Here is a 21346-nt window from a genome sequence, read left to right on the forward strand (position 1 = left end):
TGTGTTTGTGTGTGTGTGTGTGTGTGTGTGTGTGTGTGTGTTTTGTGGGTAGTGGGGATTTTTCCAAGGGGGGGAAGGTATGAAAAGCGTCACGTGACTGTCCGGTACTAATGACAACGTCACTTGTTCATCTGAGGCAAACAGGGCCAGGCGACTGTCGGGTCGGGAGGACAAGGGCAAGCGAGAGAGAGAGAGAGAGAGAGAGAGAGAGAGAGAAAGAGAGAAGAAAGTCCGGCTACTTCCCCGTCGCCAGCGTTACATTTGATCAGTCGAGCGGACAGAAGAAGGGCGCAGTGATGATGACCCAGGTGGAGACCACGGTGCACTATGACAACGGCTACGAGTACGAGTACATGAACCAGGAGGATGAGTGGGACAGGGACATGCTCCTCGACCCTGCCTGGGAACAACAGCAGAGGAAAGTAAGTCAAACTGACTGAGACGGCGTTTATTTCGAAGTGATAGCAATCAATTCCTAGTATCCTAGTTATATTTGCGCACTGTGCTGGAAACGAATCTAACCACCGGTACTTGTGTCGGACTGACACAATTAGAAGCAAAAGGATCGTAAGTTAAAAAAAAAGAAAATGTCCATTCAACGTTAATACCTGTCTATAAAACTGTTACTACAGTATCGTAAAAGTTAATTTTGGTCCAACGGCCACGTTTAAAGTGAACAGCTTAACTTCCGGTTAACACTTTCACGTTAAAACACCCTTGAACGGACCGTTTTTTTAATTGATACGTGGATTAAACGTAAAATACAAATCATTTTGTTGCTGCTTCTCATACACGACATCTAGACATTTTTCTTAAATATTCCCCGATTTAACTTCACAGGAAAGTCAACGTCACGATGGGAAATGCGCCTTTGGTAACGTTAATGTAACGTGGGCCGTTAGTAGCGTTAGCGCCTACGTGACTCGTGAGGTCACGTTAACACACACTCCCCGGCACCGAACCAAACACACGACGAAATGAGTGAAACTCCATCAACTTGCGCCGGTCTGTGCCAGCACCGACGGCGAATCCAAAACCCACAGCCGCGTGTTTCACTGGCGGGTTTATTTTGTAGGACGTCGCTTGACTTCCGGCGTGGTTCCGAACACGTGGAGGGCGGCTTGACGGGACGGATGCGGCGGGCGCTGGGTACCAGGCGGCTAACAATAGCCTTCCAGCGGCTCTGCAGACTGCTGCCTCTCCGCCGATACGCGCGGAATGCGAGCTGTCAACAGATGCTTTCGAGCACATGATGACGCTCTCGGGGATTAGAATGGACGCTGCGGCTAATTTTAACGCCAGGGCCCAGAAGGCCTTACAGTAATCCAGTGTCCTTGCCGCGGAATTCTTTTGTTTATAGGAACCGGGCAGAAATATTGCACCGGGAGGACCGGCTCAACCCAATATAGCCTCGGCCCTTTGCACATCGTCAGTTAGGTTTTAGGGCTTTGGAAGTTGGCCTTAAACCGTGGCTCTTTGCACAACTGGGTGCTACTACCCCCCCCCCCCCCCCTCCCTCCATGCCCATAACCTTCATTGGCTTCCACAAGGATGACAAAACCGTGTATTTTTGGTGACACAAGACAGAAGTGGGTCCCTGGTCTACACGCACAGTTATTTTCACAGCGGTTATCTCGCCCACTGATTGTAATTTGAAGTTGACAGGCCGCTCATTGGCGAGCGGGGGCTGGTTCTCTGAGCAGCTGTTTAAGATTATCACAACTGATAAAGCACAAGCGATGGTTCCAGACAGCACCGCCGAGATAGTTCCTCTCTTTTCGCGAGGTGCGATGTGATGACGTTGATCGGCCCCCTTTAGCTTTTCCATTTTTTTACTTTTCCAAATCGTTTCTCTCCTGCAGCCTTGAGTCTATCATCCAGCACACACGTCTTTTCGCAGCAGCCTATTTCCCTCAAATCCTACAAGCAGTAGTAGGTGACCTCCTGTTAACCTGCAGACTCGCGTCAATGCACATTCATGTTACGCAGGCGCTCTCTTTCCAACATGTTAAACATTTGCTTCTCGTGTATTTTCCGTCCACCTGGACACAGGCTGCCAGCGTCTGACCCAGCGAGGCCCGCAAAGGCATCAAGTCAGCTCAACGGCGGGGGTTGATCCTTTTCTGGATTTGATTCGTGAATATTTTTAGCTTTCGCCGTCACTCGTCAGTGGCGCCGGGGAAGGAGGCAGGACGTGCGGGAAAAGTGGGCAGCACAGGTTGCCGACTGCGGCAATTGGGGGAAACCAGCAGGGCACTTTTCCTTTTCCTTTTTTTTTTTTTGAACTAGTGGGGGCAGCAGTTCAATGTCACCGGCACCAAAAGGGACTCACTCAGTGTTGAATGTGATGGCCTTTACTCAAGAGCCTGTAATATTAGCCGTTATATCTACAGGTGTTCAAACACATTCTTTTACAATTAAAAGTTGATCATATAAAATTGCCGAGGTAATTATTGGAAAAAATGTGTTGGTGTTTTTCATTGCGGGAAGAGAATACAAATGAATCCCACCGTTTACTCAAAAATGCAATAAAAATTGCCAAAAATGTCAAAATGACGTAAAGCCAAATGTAAAAAAATGCTAAAGAATGACCCTCAACTGCTGGTAAATGTTTTAAAATGTGCTTTGTTCAATCATACTTGAGCCATTTATTTGTTTTTGGGTAGTAGGAAAGTAAAAGAGCAAAATGTCAAGTCCATCAAACCCTCGGCCTGCATTACAGACCAGTTAAGATGACAACTTTCAAGTTGGTGACAGTATTGAAATGTTTCAGTCATTGTGGCAGGAGTCAACATATTTGACACCTCGACAGACCCGTTGATTGGTCCTGCGTGACCTGGAAGAACGGCGTGTGCGCTATCGCCCCCGCAGCTGCAACCAGTCACATCACCAGGTGACAGAGAACGACGCGAGGCGCAAACTCCCCACGTCTACGTGACATTCTCACTCAGGTTGTCCCTTTTCTCCCTCCCCGTCGTCTCTTATCATGAGCCGCAGCAGAGCGGTCTAAATTTACCGCCTTATATCGAGTCGGTATGCGCTCCGTGGGCCCCCCCCAACCCCCCGTGCCGTGTCGAACACCCCCCTGAACTCTGTGGCTCGCCATTGACAGACTCTATAAAAATAGGAGTAGAAAGACAATGAGCCCGTCTCGACTTGATTTACAGTCTTTGGGTACCCGACGTGGAGCACGTTTGCCCCGACTGTTGTTTGCCTCGGAAAACACAGAATAGGATCTAGTGGGTCACTGGAGGTTAATCTGAAAAATGTGGCAGTGGTCAAACAGGTTAACGTTGATTTGGCACACGGTCCTGTTAGGGACACTTGTTAAGCTGTTAGCTGCCTCAGATTGTTTAGGTCTGTGGTGATGAACACCGAGCTCGCAGAGTAATCCGTGTATAATGGAGGTTTTAAGTGAAACTAAAGTCCAGTTTTATATGCATTCTTATGTGTTTTTTTTTTTTTTAACTCTGCGGTGCATCAGCGAAGCGTCAGAAATGTTCATGTGCAGAGTGCGGCTTATTTCCATGGTGGTATTTGATCAAATCCCCTTTTAATTGACCTGGGTCTCCCTTTCCCCGTTAGACATTCACTGCCTGGTGCAACTCCCACCTAAGGAAAGCTGGTACTCAAATAGAGAATATCGAGGAGGACCTCAGAAATGGACTGAAACTCATGCTGCTTCTGGAAGTGATCTCAGGTTAGATCACAGAGGATTGTGTTTCTTTTATAACTTTGCGTGTTTGTGGTCCATTCCTTCTGATACTACACCACTACAATCATGCGTGCATTTTTTTGTTGTTGCATTATTTACTTATATATCTGACTCTTGTTACATAACGCTCTGTTTGCAGGAGAGAGGTTACCCAAGCCAGACAGAGGGAAGATGCGATTTCACAAGATTGCCAATGTCAACAAAGCCTTAGAATTCATCACGAGCAAAGGAGTGAAACTTGTGTCCATCGGAGCTGAAGGTATCAAACGCCTCCCTTCATGTGTGGACGTCCTACGGGGGGAGTCACGTGTCCAATATGGACTCGCACACATAGATCAATGCTATTAATAATGGCTCTGATGGAAGTCTGTTTGCCTTTCAGAGATTGTGGACGGTAATGTAAAGATGACTCTTGGGATGATCTGGACTATCATCCTCCGCTTCGCCATCCAGGACATTTCTGTGGAGGGTGAGATAATGAAACTCAAATGATCCCAAATCGATTTTTAATTCTCTGTAGATGTCCACCGACTGTCCAAATATGGGAAAAACTCCCCCAAGGTCCCGGAGTAATACTCGACCGACTCCTGTTCATTTATTTCCTCCTTAGAAACATCTGCCAAGGAAGGTCTTCTCTTGTGGTGTCAGAGAAAGACTGCTCCCTACAGGAACGTCAACGTCCAAAACTTCCACATCAGGTTCAACGCATCAAATACTCTCATGATATATAATCAATGCTGTATTAGTCATTAACTGATAGCTAATCTGGCTTCAGTTGGACATGCAGAGACAATGATTATAAGCAGTAGTTCTTCCTGAGGATTCCTAGTGGTGGTCCAAAGGCTGAGCCACCAGTGTGTGAGTGTGTGAGTGTGTGTGTGTGTGTGTGTGTGTCCAGTCGGTCTGCTATTTGAACTGACCTGTTGGTTCTCTCTGCTCTGTGGCTTGTGAAGCTGGAAGGACGGCCTGGCCTTCTGCGCCCTGATTCACAGACACAGACCCGACCTCCTCGACTACTCTAAGCTCAACAAGGTGTCGTGTGGCTTCACGTGTGACCAGGATTGCCGTGTTTTCAGCCCCCAAAGACTAACACCACTGATTCCCGCACGACTAACACCTCCCTCACGACGTGAACCGATTACAAGACAATCTTTCAGGAAAATGTCACATTATATGTGGTTATTTTCAGTTTGTCATTCACTGATATAATCAAGCACTGGAGTTTTTTTAATTTATTTGGGGGCGATAAGCTAAAAGTGTCACAGAAGTTTTCATTTTTTTAGATGGAGTAAGTAATGTGAAGTCCACTGTTGTTGCGGGCAGCAACGTAATGTTTGTTGTAGATACACAGCGTGTAATTTGCCTAATGGACACAATGCTTCTAAAGTTATGTATCCCAAGTGCGTTCATTTAGCGTCACATCATGCTTCACTGTTCCTGACCTGAAGCCGTTCAGCTATGGCACAATTAGCGAGCTTTGCCCCAGCGTTTTTCAGTGGTGAAATTGCGATTCATGTGCAAGCCGAGGGATGCCTGCCTTAAAATGAATACACAGTTGGGACTTCTCTCATCCGGTGTGTGTGTGTGTGTGTGCGTGCGTGCGTGCCACAGGAACATTCTCAGCCCCCCCGCTCAGTTAAGCGCTCCGGGTCGAAAGGACGCCCTGGATTCTCTGTGTTTGAGTATAAACAGGCGTCGCGGCCTCCGTGAGCTGTGCTGCATATTTGCAGAGCCGCCGAGGCCCAGCTGACAGCCCTTCAGTGTTTAGTCACGTCACAATAATGCAGCCTGGCCCTTCTGGAGCTGCCTCAGACAGGAAGGCCGTCGGTTCGGACTATTTCGAGGCGTCTCTCTTCCCTCGCCAAGTCCGTTTTGGTTTAAAATCCAAAGTTGGGGTGAACAAACGACAATGGGGAGGTTTTTATTGTAATTTCGGTGTTCAGTGTTTTATTAGAACGCAAATAAATGATTCATGGCATCATAAATCCAAACATTTATTCATCCGATATCGGATTTCCGAGCTCGAATAGAAACGTTTAAACCGGTCACCAGGGCTGATTGCAGAGGGTGACATTTTCCTTGTTTTGGAAACAGAAGCGCTCTCTTTTCAGCGCAGCGCTCACTGGGCCGGCTTGGAGAGTCGACCCTGAATAGTCACAGAAACATGAGCCTAGTCCCCCGGCAGAGCTCAGGATTTAAATTCACCTCAGCTATTGTCCATGATGTCATGATGTCATGATGTCGCCCGGTTACAGTCTGCCGGTCCTCCATGAAAGGCAGGAGGATGTCTATAAGATGAACATTCGGATAATTCACCAGCCACGTCTCAAGTGAGGATGGGACGAGGCACATGAACAATCCACCTTGTCTATTTCTCTCCACTGCTTTCCCCCACTCTTTAAAATCCCTTTGACACACATACTCACACACTTGGTCACAGGTCGACTTTTAGTTTCAGCTAATGCTGCCGGGAGACTGTTGCATTGTGGGCCGGGCAGGCTCCAGGTGAGCCCCCCCCCCCCCCCCCCCCAAAGCATCCATCCGTCGATGTGCCCTGCACTGGATCTGTGAGCAGCTGGCCCTGTCATGTATTATATGCCCCCTGCTTTATGGAACAGCAGTACAGAGATAGGGACAATAGCAGCAGCATGATGGCATGAACCTTTTGCCCCGTTGCACTCTCACTGACCGCCCCCCCCCCCCCCCCGAGCTGGCCGTCAGCTGTCGGCTTAATGCGCCGCTGTCACTCTACTAAAACCCTGGGTTCCTCCAGTCAGAGTCACTTGTGTGTACATATCAAGAAGCACATGATGTAGATTGCAGGGATGAAATATTTTCCTGAGTAATCTGGATTCATCTAATTCTTGATTGGCATATAATCAATAATTGAAATAAAAAGCTCAACATGTGCATGTCATGGTTTTGATATATATATATACATATAATACAAATAATGTTCTTATGTTGCCTGGTTATCATTAATCATTGAAATCTTTAGTTCCTGATAAACATCCAGCTCATGTGAACACTGGAAAACGAGTAGTATTTAATCAATGTGCACGAAGTATTCGGGGAGTATGAGGTGTCGCCCGTAGCATGGAGGGCGGCGCGGGGACATTTTAATAAGACCAGTATTGCTGTTCAGTGATGTAGAATGGTGTTTATTTGTTTAGGATGATCCTCTGGGGAACCTGAACCTGGCTTTCGACATAGCCGAGAAACACCTGGACATTCCCAAAATGCTGGATGCAGAAGGTAACGTTTTACAGATTTTTTTTTTTCTGGTTGAAAATGTTAGCTTTTTGTTACACACAGCACCTTGAAATATGTGTGTATGCACCTGGCTGTATGCGTATGGGGACACCTTGCGTCTGTTGGAGGCCTGATTTTGTTGTTTCAGTCTTAAAAACACACTGAAAGTAGACTTCTTCCACCCTCTCGATGCCACAGATATCATCAACACCCCCAAGCCTGACGAAAGAGCCATCATGACCTATGTGTCCTGCTTTTACCATTGCTTTGCCGGTGCTGAGCAGGTACAGTGGTTTTAAGCTATAGCATTACTCGTATTTATTTTTAGGTGAGTGAGCTAACCCTAACCGTTTGCAATTTGGGATTCAAGATGTTTATTCTCCATTGAGGTCAGGTGCAACAGTTTGGGTTGCTGACATCTAATTTTAAACAACAAATCTATTGGGAGGGTAATGTTATTAGATAAATGTGAAGGATCGATGGGAGCTTGGCCGGCTGAGTTTCTTCGCCGATGTAATTACTTTGTTTTCCGATGCCCTGTGCTCTCAGGCAGAGACGGCCGCCAACAGGATCTGTAAGGTGCTCGGTGTGAACCAGGAGAACGAGAAAATGATGGAGGAATACGAGAGACTGGCCAGTGAGGTAGAGCCAAATTAGTAATTTCACGAAAATCATCTTGAGGGATGATGACACATCTTGAAATGAATTTTTTTTTTTTCAAAAGAAAATGAAACATGTGCAGTATATTACACAAAAGTTGGTCTTGAATCGAGTTCAGAGTGCAGATTTAACTTAATGTTAAAAAATGTCTTTTCCCCTCTCATGTATCCCATTGATGTGATGAGCTGAGATCCATCTGCTAAAAATCATCAATAATCCATTACCTGGAACACTGCTATCTCAATTTCCCTGTTGTTGTTATGTTCTCATATACTTGGCTACATTTTATATTGTAAAGTTGTTAAAAGCTTATCGTTGCTGTGGTCCTTGCATATGTATGTGGAGAACAAAGCCAAAAACACGGGAGTCACATTCCAACCAAGCTGATTTCCTTGCCTCTCCTCTCGCTCCCACGTGGTTCCAAGCTGCTGGAGTGGATCCGCCGCACCACTCCCTGGCTGGAGAACCGCACCCCGGAGAAGACCATGGCGGAGATGCAGCGGAAGCTGGAGGACTTCCGGGACTACAGGCGTCAGCACAAGCCCCCCAAAGTGCAGGAGAAGTGCCAGCTGGAAATTAACTTCAACACCCTTCAGACCAAGTTGCGCATCAGCAATCGGCCTGCCTTCATGCCCTCCGAGGGGAAGATGGTATCTGTAAGGGACATCTCCACATTTCTCCTCTTCTTCTTATTGTTGTTCAACAGCCAAGACAACGTTTGCGATTGTGTGCGCCGTTGTTTAACGGAGAAACAATACATCCTTATCGCTGCTTAAAGTAATGTTCATCACGTCTACAGAGAGTTGAGATGGTCGTTGTGTGTGTGTGTGTGTGTGTGTGTGTGCAGGACATAGCCAGTGCATGGCAGGGGCTGGAGCAGGCAGAGAAAGGCTTCGAGGAGTGGCTGCTCACGGAGATCCGTCGGCTGGAGAGGCTGGACCACCTCGCGGAAAAGTTCCGCCAAAAGGCCACCAATCACGAGGCCTGGGCCGGCGGTCAGTAGCAGCTGCACTTTGGCCCCTTTGTCCCCTTTTACTGCAGGCTCGCTTTCGTGTCTGCGACTCACTGCTTCAGTCTGCAGGTGACGGGAGCTCCCTGGAATCCGTAGTCCTGCTTTTTACGTGTTCAAGTGTTTCCACTAACCTTGACATGTATTTGGACTTGTCCTTAATGAGGCTCGACTAAAGGTTTTAGAATCTGTCCAAGGCAATCCGCCTGTCGTGGACAGCAACAGGTTCAACACAAGGCCGTGTGTTTAGACCTGACCCAGTAGCCTTGTTGTTGTTGTTGTTGTTGTTGTTGACCTCCTCCTCCCTTTCTCTCTTTGCATGTGCAATGCTCAGGTAAAGAGATGATCCTCTCCCAGAAGGACTACGAAACCGCCACCCTGACAGAAATCAGAGCACTGCTTCGAAAGCACGAGGCCTTTGAGAGTGACCTGGCAGCGCACCAGGACAGAGTGGAGCAGATCGCCGCCATTGCACAGGAGCTAAAGTACGCACTCCGCGAAGCAGACAGCAAAACAAGATAATGCCATCTTAAAAAAAAATATATATATTTCTATTTAATAGCATCTATGACTTTCGACCCTTTATGACCTACAAGGGCACCTGTCTGGATATGGAATTGAATGATGAGCAACAAAAGACACAATAACAGCACAACGCCGCAATCACAAACAAATGTGGGAGGTTACAAAACATATTTTATCTGTATTTGAGACAGCAGCAGAAGGAGAAAAAGGTAAATGCGTCGCGGGAACTATTTTAAACAACACTCGCTGTCTCTTAGATTTTAAGCGTCAGATGATTTTGAACCACTTTGGGGAAAAAAACAAAACAAAAAACAAAACAAAATAAACCTAAACCCTTTTTTCCTGAGTTGAGGAACATGTCGCTCTATCCGAGGGTGAAGGGTGTACTTATACTGCCAATGCTGACTTTCTCAATCAGCAGTCAATGAAGAACACCTGTCCGTCATTACCTTCTCAGTCGGGATCGACCACCGAGTACTTCCTGTTTCACATTTAATTGGTGCTCTGACACCAGAAGATGTCATTTTGCCTCCCAACCAAGATGGCTACTTGTGTTCTTCCACGGTACGTGATGGTTAAATTACTATATAAATTACTATATTTGCGTGCTCGTGTATTATTCCTGGCATGTTTATTTCACTGTGGATTTTGACCTTGACCTTTTCTTCTGCAGTCAGTTGCTCTTCGGTGCACTGTGCTGCTGGAATGTCCTTTGCTTTCCAGATAAAAATGGTAAATTTAATTGAAATTAATCATTTTACTTTGGTGCTTTTTTTTAATGATCTCACACCATTTTTACCCATTGTTTTTTACCCCTTAGGCTGGAGCCAGCACGGCCCTTATGAGGGCAGTTTCACTAATAAGGAGGTCGGTCCTTATCCCTCGTCCAGGTCGCGCCCCCCTGCTGTGGCGTACGTAGTGCGGTCTGGTTCAGGAGCCTATCCAACGACTTCCCGCCTCACTGTGGACATGTCCAGTGAGGCCTCATGGCGTGCGCCTCCTGTTTGGGATCCTTTGGAAGGGTCGGCGACCCCGTTCGGAAGATCTCAGCCCGCGCCTAACGTCGCACCTCCGCTTTTCCTTCAAGCAGGCGAGCTTGACCGCGATGCAGCGAGCTCCGAACAAACCGAGTGGCCGATCTTTCCTGCGCCGCCGCCTCAACGTCCGTCATCCCCCGGCTCCCCGGCTGGGGAGTCCAGCCTGTACGCGTCGGACCTCGAGACCGGGATGGGAGAGTGGGAAATGGAAGAGCGGATGCCCCTGCCTCCCTATGCCTCGCCGCCGCTGGGGGTCGAGGTGTCTGCTGCTTCGAGCACGCTCACCGCATCTCCTGCAGTTCCACTGGAGCAGCCAGCAGGGGGACGGGGCCAGCGCGACCTCTTCTAGAGCGGTCCGCTTCCTTCTGGCTCACACGCTTCGTCGTGGGGGGGGGGAGGGGTCGGAGTAAAGGCCACGCTAGTAGTCTCTGCAGTTCGCTCAAATGTGTATGTAAGGTGGATTTGGAATAAAATGCTAAATGACCTTGTGTTTTCTATGTGGATCAGATGCACTGTTATAACACAGGGGGGGAGGGGAAGTTTCTTAAAATGAGATTAGGCCAACAACATAAATGTCAGTGTCTATGCCAAAATTCAACTGACTGCCTTTCCCAGGGTTGTTAAAAATATTTATCACACAAATATTGAGATAATGCAACAATTTTTTTTAAAGTTTTAAGTCATATTTTGCTTGTGTGCCCTTTAAAAAAAGGTACTTTTTACTTATAAATGCCGCAAGTAAGTGCTTTTAAATTTATTTTTTACAACTGAGGCAGGTGGTCTGTGCTTTGTTCCTGCAGTGAGCTGGACTACCACGACGTGGCTGCTGTGAACGAACGGTGTCAGAGCATCTGTGACTTGTGGGATAAGTTGGGAACCCTGACCCAGAAGAGGAGAGAGTCCCTGGAGGTGAGGGCTGTATTCGAGTCGTTCATATCCGCTCCACCGGTACTTTTTTTTGGGGGGGGGTGGGGCGGGACGTATTTTAGATTAGATAACTCTCCAGAAGAGTGTGCTCACGTTCCACAGCAGAAGAGAATAACAAAACCAGCTCATTTAAAATGTCAGGAGAAGCACATCTAGGCGTCTAAATGACATCAAAGGCGTGAAGACCAATTGATGAGGCGCAATAACTGGATCCCCTCTCAACTCCCTGACCCAGACAGGCTGGAGGGGGGGGGGTTAAAGGAGAACGATTGGCCAAGAGCCCGCTAGCCGCTTCCTCTGATCCATGCCTGTCCATTTCGGACCTGCAAATGTGTGAGGGCCCTGTCCAAGGGCCATGGATTAAGTCTGAATGACAGGGACCGAGTCTTTCCCCCCCCCCCCCCCCCCCCCCTCTTTACCGTCTCCATCCACTGGCTGAGCAGGGGAGGGATCGTGTCAGGAAGAATTAGAGGTTTATTGATGCCACGCCGTGTCATCAAAACCGGTGAGAGGATGTTTGTATGTAAAATAGGAAGATGTCTCCTTCTTCAGGTCGGTGCAGGGCATAATGTTGAGACCAATGCTGAGGATATTCTAGGGCTTTCGATATGTGAAAATCCGACCTGGGATTCCTTGTAATCCTCTCAGCGCACAGATAAGCTGCTGGAGACCATTGATCAGCTGTTTGTGGAGTTCGCCAAGAGGTCGGCGCCTTTCAACAACTGGATGGAGGGAGCCATGGAGGACCTGCAGGACATGTTCATAGTGCATACAATTGAAGAAGTCCAGGTAGTCTTTTCAGTAGCACTGTAGACTCCCACATTTACTGCTTTCTACTACTTTTAATTTCACAGTGTAATTCTAAATGTTGAAACCTCTGCACAATTTCCCCTTGGTTCATGTTTGGCTGTGTAACGTTAAACGATGTTGCTGTACCTGTCACACCTTAATCACCTCGGACACATTTTTAATTTGAATAAAAATCCAGGACTTCCCATTTTCCCACCGCAGAGTCTAATGGCGGCTCACGAGCAGTTCAAAGCTACTCTTCCCGAGGCGGACGCGGAGAGACAGGCCATCTTGGGAATTCACAATGAGGTGCTGAAGATTTCCCAGAGTTACGGGATCAAGGCCAACATTATCAACCCGTACAGTACTCTCTCAACCGAAGAGCTTCTGAACAAATGGGAAAAGGTAGCGACGGCTTTAGAGCTCTTATAGGCATGAATGAAGTCATTATTCGGGTAGTGTTTCCTTTTTCATATTTATTTAACGTTTTATCGCCGAGTTGAAGGATTCAGATTGAACCTAAAGCATAATGCTAGTGTGATTCAGTTGAATGTAAATGCCTCTTCCAGCGCGATCCACCCTCCTGCAGTCCCGAGACCCTTTTGTGTGCGTTTTTTCTAGGTGAAGAAGCTGGTTCCTCAGAGGGACGGAGCCCTCCAGGAGGAGATGGCAAGTCAGCATGCCCATGAAAGGCTGAGACGACAGTTTGCTGCCCAGGCTAATCTCATTGGGCCCTGGATACAAACCAGGATGGAGGTTAGGCATCAGGCTTCATGAGCAATTTGGCATCTTCATTTAATCAAAGAGACGTGGAATGGAAGATGATTATGCTTAAATGCATTGTACATTATATGAGGGTACAATGGTGGTTTCTGCCTTGATAATGACGATAATTCAATATGCCAAAGTATTATAATCCACTTTAAACATCCCATGATCAAATCCTATAGCTCCTGGTAGAGTTTGCGCTTGGCCACAGGTAAATGACTTTCTGCTGAATTTGCAGCGGGAAACCATCTCATCTTTTGACGAGTATCGCATGAGCCGAGCTGGTACAAAAATGGAGTTGACCCTTGTTGGGTGTGCTGTCCTGACAGGAAATTGGGCACTGCTCCCTGGAGACAGGAGGCACCCTGGAGGACCAGATGACACAGCTGAAGCAATGTGAGCACGTCGTTGTCGCTTACAAGCCCAACATCGACAAGTTGGAGGGAGACCACCAGCTCATCCAGGAGTCCCTGGTGTTCGACAACAAACACACCAATTACACTATGGAGGTACAGCAGATGAAGAGGCATGAACAGTGCAGTCGTGACACCTCGGTCACTTGTTTCTGGGCTGCTAAGATCAGAAAAACATGTGATTCTACCCCCCTCTGTGTGTTACAGTGAGGTGCCTTCAAATATATGCAGTATCATAACATGAGAAAATGAGTAGTAATAAGTATGTTAGTAAATGCTCTTGTAGAAACCTGCCATACAAGTATGTTTCTCTTTTTTTTTTGTTTCATTTTAAAACCAAAAAATTGTAGTTTTTACACACATTCTTCAGTCGCCTCACGGTGTGTCCTCTGCGTTAACCCGACTGCTCTGTGTCCCCACGCCGAAAAGCACATCCGCGTCGGATGGGAGCTGCTCCTCACCACCGTCGCCCGAACCATCAACGAGATCGAGACCCAGATCCTGACTCGGGATGCCAAAGGCATCAGCCAGCAGCAGATGAAGGAGTTCAGATCCTCTTTCAACCACTTTGACAGGGTACAGCTCATTTACACTTTTGCATCTTTTTTCTGTCTTTTTTATTCTTTTTGAGGTAATTTCAGAGACCGATCTGAAGCAATCAGACTGATTCTGGAAGCGGAGCAGTGGGTAGCTCTGTACTTGGAGATGCCCTGTAGTTTTCATTAATTCAAGCTACATCGGTAATGTAGGAATATCTCACTCAGTATAACAGCGTGGATGGTACACCTGCCAAATAAAAAAACCCAAAAATATTGCTGTGCGCTGATGTCACAGATAAGAAACGTATCATTCCGTGAATGCACATTACAATGACTTCTTTCCCAAGTTGTTAAGCTCTCAGGGAACAGTAATCATAAAATGTTCAGCATCTTTAATGTCACAAAAGATAAAAACATTAGGACCTTTAAAGTTGAAAGAGTTTCTATTTATTTTATCACTGTGCAAACATCTGCTTTTCGGGTTGTACATGTTTGCAATGTTTATTGCTGTCATGTTTTATGGTATATTGAAAAGCATTTTCTACTTTATGATACTTTTAATAACCCCTCACTCTTCTTTCCTGTGAACCTGAACATGTGCTTCTTCTGACTGTAGAAGAAAAATGGAGCAATGGAGACCGATGACTTCCGAGCCTGCCTCATCTCTATGGGTTACGACTTGGTATGATGTTTCGAATGGGAATGGGAATTTTCTTCTTAATTTCTTACGCATATATACTACAAATACTGCATCTCTGTGGTTCTCAGGGGGAGGTGGAGTTTGCCCGTATAATGATCCTGGTGGACCCCAATGGTACCGGAAGCGTCTCCTTCCAGTCGTTCATTGATTTCATGACTAGAGAGACTGCTGACACGGACACAGCCGATCAGGTTGTGGCATCCTTCCGGATCCTCGCCACTGACAAGGTACGTGTGTGTGTGTGTGTGTGTGTGTGTGTGTGTGTGTTAGCGCGTCATCGTGGTGTAGAGACAGATGTTCTTAGCCAGCACTAACTTATTCCTTTACCTTATAATGGAAAGGGGGCATTGTTAGCATGAACGTTTGTGGAAACATGTCGTAAGCGTGTTTTTTTTTCTTCTCACAGCCCTACATACTGGTGGAGGAGCTGAGGAGAGAACTCCCTCCCGAACAAGCAGAGTACTGCATCATGAGGATGCCGCCTTACTCCGGCCCTGGAGCACCACCAGGGGCACTGGACTACGCGGCCTTCTCCACTGCCCTCTATGGAGAGAGTGACCTTTAACCGGCTAGAAGCACCCTTCATCTACCCCTCGTGTACCCAACCCCACCCTCAGCCTCCCATCTCTTGATGAATTCTAAAGAATCTATACACAGGCTGGATCAAATGGCTTTACTTAAATGTTTGTGACCACCAGATAATTTAATTTCTGACATTGGACAATTGTTGTCAATGGTCTTGGTTCTCTTAATTAGAAATGTCCCCTAAACAAATAGAAAACTGTTTTAAAAATATCGTCTTGTGTGTTGTAGATCTTCTGTGATGAAGAAAAACCTAGAAGAGAAATTGCCTCCGATAAAATAGACACTGAGCAATGAGCCAACAGAATGATGGTGTTGCTTTGGTTTCAGTTGAAGAAGTTAGACATTAAAGTCCTGTTTTGTCTAGTGGTGGCACGTGTTTTCATGTTTCTTCACAGTGCCTAACCCTTTTTGAGGAAACACGCATCTGAAAAAGGAGTTTGAGATGCTTTGAATATAATTGGCAAGAAGCCGTTTTAAACCTACTGCCACGCAACGGGAAGCAGTGTAGAAAATGGTATTTCCTAAAGTCTATGAATGAATAATATACAATACCAAGCTACAGAGGGAAAGAATTGAGATGCCACATGAATGATAAAGTGATGTTTACTGTTGCTAAGTGGTCTAAAGGCAGATAACACGTACAAATCAATGTGCAGAATCTGAGTATTGTTTTTAGATTTAAAAATGTTTTAGGCAAATAAACTTGTTAATGTTGACACATGCCTAAAAGAATACACGGATGAAGGGAATAAAGATCAAATAAAGCAGCAGCATATTTTCCCACCTTTGTGCTGGATTCCTTCAATGAATGTGCTGAAGTTGGTTTCCCTTGTTAACCCATTTAAAACCATTTATTCATTACTTTAAGTAAATGCTCACCTTCTATACTATTTAAGAATACAAGTCATGAATTCTATTTAGATCAGTACATCATACTCAAATGGAGTAGTAGTAGTAGTCTGGATTTTTCTAAAATATGCTCTTACTGTGTTATATACTAATAACACTATTTGCTTATGCAAAGGATTCTGATAAATACAATGAAATGCTCTGATTGAAAGGGTTTTGTTGTGTGATGGTTTTTATCTGCATTGGCAGTTTGTACATTATGCAAGAGAACTAAAATACTTTAGATTGGAGCAATACCCATTAAAAGAAAATGATGTTTAAACAAATCCGTCCTTGTACATTCTCCTCTGTTTGCACTTTGTCATCCTACTGATTGAGAGACTGATGTCTGATGCTGCAAAATATGTATTTACAGCTGTAGTGATGCTTCTGACATTTCAATTATTCTACATGATTTAGGTACTTTCTACTCATGGAGCAATGCCTCTTGGTCTTCGTGGGCATCATGAATATTCAGCATTTCAAGGAGATACAAAGGGGACTAGTGTGTCATTTTGTACAAATCATTTGGAAAACTGAGACAATTGGAACATTTCCACAGACAGAAGGGTTGTGGTAAAGGTTAGCTAAACATAGAATGAAGTGCATATAGCAGTGCATATATTAAAAAGGGTATAAATGTAAAGATTAAGGAAGGTAGAGGTTCCCAACCACCGGGTCATTACTTCAAAACTTTTACTTAAGCATGCTTTTAGGACTTTTATTTGAGTATTTGGTAACTGTGGTATTGATACTTTTAGAGTTCTTAAGACCCAACAACTTCTTCTGTAATTTTGGTGCATTTAAAATTAACAGAAAACCTGAAAGCACTTTTTCAAAATAGATTCCAAAATTGAGCATTCCTTGTCCCCACATGTCGTAAGGTACTCACAACAAAATAGCAGTTATAAGAAGAAAATTTAAAAAAACATGGCGTCCTTGGGTCCTGGATTTGAAAAGCAGACTCCGCCCTCACATCAATAGCTGTACACCTTGTCACCCCCTGTTCCTCCAGTCCTCCTCTCTCACCCGGAGGGTGTCTAACGTGGTCGAGTGTGATTCTAACAATGGCCGTCACTGGAGAGGGCGATGACGAATTCCACTTTCTACGAACAGTGAGTCAGACAATTATTCAAATGAACTCCGATGTAATGTTAACAGCTTGTACGGTAAAGCCAGAGAGGATGGTGTTGGGTATTTAAGGTTAACTAACTTCAGCTGCAGGGCTTCCAATCTTTATCCAAACTAACGCAACTCATTGGAAGGGCGCCGGTGAATTGTTGTGTCATATTTTTGCTTTAAAACAAGCGAGATTTGAGAAAAGTGCAACATTTTTCTCTTAATGGGAAAAAAAAGTGATATCAGCTGCTCATTAAATGTTTCCTTACATGTTGAAGTTAGAAGATGAACTGATACCGCTGTTGAATTATTTATACCCCCTCAGTTGTAATATTGTCATCTTTTAGTAAGATTTTGTAGTATAAACATGCCCCACTTTAGTTATTCATCTAAATGAAGCTTTTTCATACACATCGGGGCCTGGAGGCTCTCATCTAAAAGTTCTTCACTTCACGGTTTTTGTTTTATTAAAACGTTGTATGTACAAGTAAAAGTAACATAATATATTTGGCTTTAATTAAAAAAGTGTGCTCTACTTTAGTGCGCGTCTCCCAGCAGTATTTTAGTTTCCATCTCCATTAGTTTGTTTAGTGGAACCACTGACAGTAAAAGGAAGACGACAGATTGCTTTTCTCTTCATCCCCCCCCCCCCTGCAAGATGCTATCGATGCGCCCCGGTTGTAAGCCGTCCCCTCACAGCTTGGTATCTTCAGAGCCCGATAAGGGCGCGTCACAGGGAGAGTGTGTGGTGCGGATGTGAGACACACTCACACAGGTAGTGAAACAGGCATTGGAGCAGATGAGCAACTGAACCGCAGCAGTGATGCAAACATTGAGTCATTTTGGAGGATCGAGATACGATTTTATAAAACTGTGTTATAGATCCGTTTCCCATCTCTCTGATATCATCATTATAGATCTGTGTCATTACAACTGATGCTGCGTTTCCTCTGGAAAATTGTTCATCCGAGGCAGGAAGCCATCCAGATCCTGACAATCATCAATTTATTTAGCACGATGAGAGCAGAAACAAATTGGCTTAATTAATGGGCCTTTTTGAAATTGTACATTTGCTTTAGCACCTGAAGGTACATTTATGGTTTTATAATGACATAAGTTAGGCAAGGTGTTGTGTTTTGTCTGTTTTTTTTTTCCTATTTCATCACGGTGAAATATACAAATTGCAACATTCAGATGAGTCTTGTAGCATAGTTGGTCTTGGCAAATGTTCCCTTGTAGCGGATCTGAGCCGTCCGAATGCCCCACAGTGCCCCAGCAGTGTGTTTGACTGATAGCAGAGAACTGCTGATACCAAGAGTGGACCGACGAGCGAATCAGGGGTCAGACAGCGCGGTATCTTCCTAACATGGAGGTATGCAGCCTTTACAGGGAGGTGTTGGTTAGAATCTTTAAATAGTTCTTTAAATAGATGCGGAATACCTTATAACTTTGACGTAGTCCATCGGGCCGTTTGGATAACATACATTTTAGGGCAGAGAGAGATCTGCCGTCACGCATTCACGGTCGGGCTCTACCATGTTTCGCAGACGTATGAGCATGGCTCAACTCTTACGGACGCAAATTCATCTTTTTACACATAATATATGAGTAATTTAATTTATTTATAAAATATTCGAGGTCGGTTTAGAGGATGCATAAAGGATTATTCGTGCTGGCACTAACAGCTGTGTCAGGGCACCATGAAGAGGCTTTGAACTCCCCTCAATCACTTTCTCCGTTCGTGAAAGCAGAGCGCTTACATTTATTTTCCAGGATGGTCAATAATTGACATATTCACAATTTTTTTTTTGAATAAAACATTTGGCAGGAATTCTATGATAACACTTTTAAAATGTCTGTTAATCTGTTACTCTTGTGCTTACTGATGGCATCGCTGTGTGTGTGTGTGTGTGTGTGTGTGTGCGTTTTTAGGGAGATGAGGTCGTTTTGCAGAGCACCTTCACCTCCCTGGAGGAACATGTGAAAATCTGCCTTGCAGCAGAAGGATTTGGCAGCAGACTCTGCAGGCTTGAGCCCACTTCTAACTGCAAGGTAAAAAGAGCTGTGCCTCAATGAGCCTCTTTCTTCGTTTCTCCATTAACGGAACATTTCAGCTCTCATTGCACATGTGTGTGAGTGAGATATCACATGTGAAATTCAACAATACTAAACACAAGTTATGCTTTTCTTGATTGTTTATTCAGCATCTTTTTTATTTTTAATGAATCTATTTGTCTAAGTTTGCCCTGTTGTCGCTGTGGTCTTCATCACCGCTAACTGCATTGTTGAAGGGTGGATGGAGTAGACAGATAATGGACCTTTAACCTCTCCCAGAATGTGCCACCGGACCTGTCCGTGTGCGGCTTCGTCATGGCCCAGTGTCTCTCTGTCCGGGCCCTGCAGGAGATGCTTTCCCACAGCGAGCACCGGGCTGCAGAGGTGAGCGTGTTCTCTTCTCCCTCTCAATTAGCAAATGAATTTATATTGTAATTTATGGCATGGGTTGGATTTCATGGACCTAAGTAATTGGAATTTCGGGATTTGCCACGAGGTTAGCACAATCCTATTGGACGAACGAGATACCAAAGAGGAAGTTGGAACAGCTGGTGTTGAGCATAGAAATAAAAGAGGAGTGGAAGAGACATGAAGACTTTTAAATCAACATTTTTTTTTTTGACTTTACACTTTAAGATTCACGACATGTTCGGCAATACATTAAATCAGTCAGTATTGCCAGATAAGTGATGATTTAGTATTGCTAATTTTCTTCAATCAGTGTTGCATTTAAGTGTCGTGGCTACACGTAATTGCCATTTTATTTTGTTCCAGTCAAATGAACACTGAAAACACAACAGTACACGTCTTTTTTATTCTTTTGCTATACGTGTTTATATAAAGTAAGCAAACAATTTCAATTGCCTATTTTCTGATGATTGTTACTTTAATTTTCTCTTTTTATCAAATATATATAAATAGGAATGTATATTTATCAATTTATTCACTGGGTCTTTGTTTCCATTTATTTATTTTTCAGTTTATCCAATGTTCACACTAGTGACGGCGTGTTTACTCATTCTCTTAAATTCGCGAGTCACAGGGGGAAGCCGGAGGAAGCCATCGCACCCTTCTTTATGGCCAGGCCGTATTGTTCCTCCACTCCTACAGTGGCATGGTGAGTCATCTTCATTGTGACGAGTCACAAAGGGTTTGTCTGACTTATTACAGTTTTATTCTGTTTAAAAATATGTATACATATGTCCACTGAAAGGCCCAATCACATGTGTGCTGTTTACGTCCCTCCCAGTATCTCAGCTGCTTATCCTCATCTCGCGCGTCAACGGACAAGCTGGCTTTGGACGTCGGTCTGCAAGAGGATAAAGCGGGTATTTGTCGTTTTTAAACAAATAACCTTTCAAATATTTAGTTGCCTTCATTCTCTGGACTTTTATATTATTAAATATCCCGTGGACTAGTAAAAAAAGGTTCCCACGTGTGCACCCTGTGTTGGTGGCTCAGGTGAGGCGTGTTGGTGGACTGTCCACCCGGCGTCCAGACAGAGGTCAGAGGGGGAGAAAGTCCGTGTTGGGGATGACCTCATCCTGGTCAACGTTTCCTCGGAGCGATACCTGGTGAGTCAGTGAAGAGGCGTCTACGACACCTGCTTATTATAGAGGAACGATCCAAAGTTGCATTTGTTCTTGATGCGGCCATTTTCCCTCCCAGCACCTGTCGTTTGGCACCGCATTGGACGGGAAAAGCTTGAGTGAAAGCCTGATTGTTAATGCCGCCTTCCAGCAGACCCTCTGGAGTGTTGCTCCCATCTGCTCTGGAAGTGGGGTGTCTCAAGGCAAGTTTTTTCTCATTTCCTGGAGGGACGTAATCCTTGAAGCATAGCCTCTGCTATTTGAGTTGTATTAGTTTCCCATTCTTTAAACATGCAGTAAAAATGTCTCTTTCGGTGTATGCTCTCTCTCTCTCTCTCTCTCTGGCTGCAACAATTGTAGGATTCCTGAAGGGAGACGACACATTGCGGCTACTCCACAGCCACAGCGACGCATGTCTGACTATTCCCTCCACACAGCAGGGAGAGGAACTGCAGAGGTGCGTTGGATAGACCGCTCACCTGTCATGGCAGCTGGAGAAAAGCCCCTTCCCACCTGTGGCCATGTTGTTTGTTTAATTCTAATTTCATTCAGGCTAATGCATTACGAGACCGGATCGGTTTGCAGCCACGCCCGCTCTCTCTGGAGGCTGGAGGTCCTTCGTGTTGTGTAAGTATACAGGAGCAGCCATGATCCGCCCGCTTTCGTTGGGCAGTTTGGAGCACATGGAGCTCTATCTGGTCCATGGGTCCCATTTGCGTGGAAAATGAAATGACGTATTTGTCATGCTTTGCTGCACACACACACACACACCGCTG

The 21346-nt window shown here is 45.3% G+C and overlaps 3 protein-coding genes across 3 annotated transcripts in view; all 3 read left to right on the forward strand.

Annotated features, from left to right (window-relative positions):
* The first annotated feature begins 83 nt into the window (after window positions 1–83).
* Window positions 84–16078, forward strand: actn2b (actinin, alpha 2b). Its single transcript, XM_037466445.2, has 21 exons — window positions 84–422; window positions 3586–3700; window positions 3855–3974; window positions 4098–4184; window positions 4326–4413; window positions 4669–4747; window positions 6889–6970; window positions 7166–7251; window positions 7517–7609; window positions 8053–8283; window positions 8475–8622; window positions 8971–9121; window positions 10999–11107; window positions 11774–11914; window positions 12137–12319; window positions 12536–12670; window positions 13012–13191; window positions 13525–13671; window positions 14251–14316; window positions 14403–14561; window positions 14741–16078. Exons 1-21 carry the CDS (start codon window positions 111–113, stop codon window positions 14897–14899), a joined length of 2871 nt encoding a protein of 956 aa, XP_037322342.2. The 5' UTR covers window positions 84–110; the 3' UTR covers window positions 14900–16078.
* LOC119214602 (uncharacterized) lies at window positions 9530–10586 on the forward strand. The gene is made up of 3 exons (XM_037466446.2): window positions 9530–9725; window positions 9835–9893; window positions 9982–10586. Exons 1-3 carry the CDS (start codon window positions 9679–9681, stop codon window positions 10545–10547), a joined length of 672 nt encoding a protein of 223 aa, XP_037322343.2. The 5' UTR covers window positions 9530–9678; the 3' UTR covers window positions 10548–10586.
* Window positions 16079–16874: 796 nt separating the features above from the next.
* Window positions 16875–21346, forward strand: part of ryr2b (ryanodine receptor 2b (cardiac)) — a 48125-nt gene continuing 43653 nt past the window's right edge. The window contains exons 1-9 of the mRNA XM_062566715.1: window positions 16875–16922; window positions 18859–18978; window positions 19261–19356; window positions 20018–20098; window positions 20231–20309; window positions 20443–20555; window positions 20650–20773; window positions 20931–21027; window positions 21123–21197. Of these exons, the coding sequence (XP_062422699.1) occupies window positions 16875–16922; window positions 18859–18978; window positions 19261–19356; window positions 20018–20098; window positions 20231–20309; window positions 20443–20555; window positions 20650–20773; window positions 20931–21027; window positions 21123–21197 (833 nt within the window). The remainder of the gene's footprint in view (window positions 16923–18858; window positions 18979–19260; window positions 19357–20017; window positions 20099–20230; window positions 20310–20442; window positions 20556–20649; window positions 20774–20930; window positions 21028–21122; window positions 21198–21346) is intronic.

The sequence above is a fragment of the Pungitius pungitius genome, chromosome 13 (assembly GCF_949316345.1).
Source record: "Pungitius pungitius chromosome 13, fPunPun2.1, whole genome shotgun sequence".
NCBI classification, from domain to species: domain Eukaryota; kingdom Metazoa; phylum Chordata; class Actinopteri; order Perciformes; family Gasterosteidae; genus Pungitius; species Pungitius pungitius.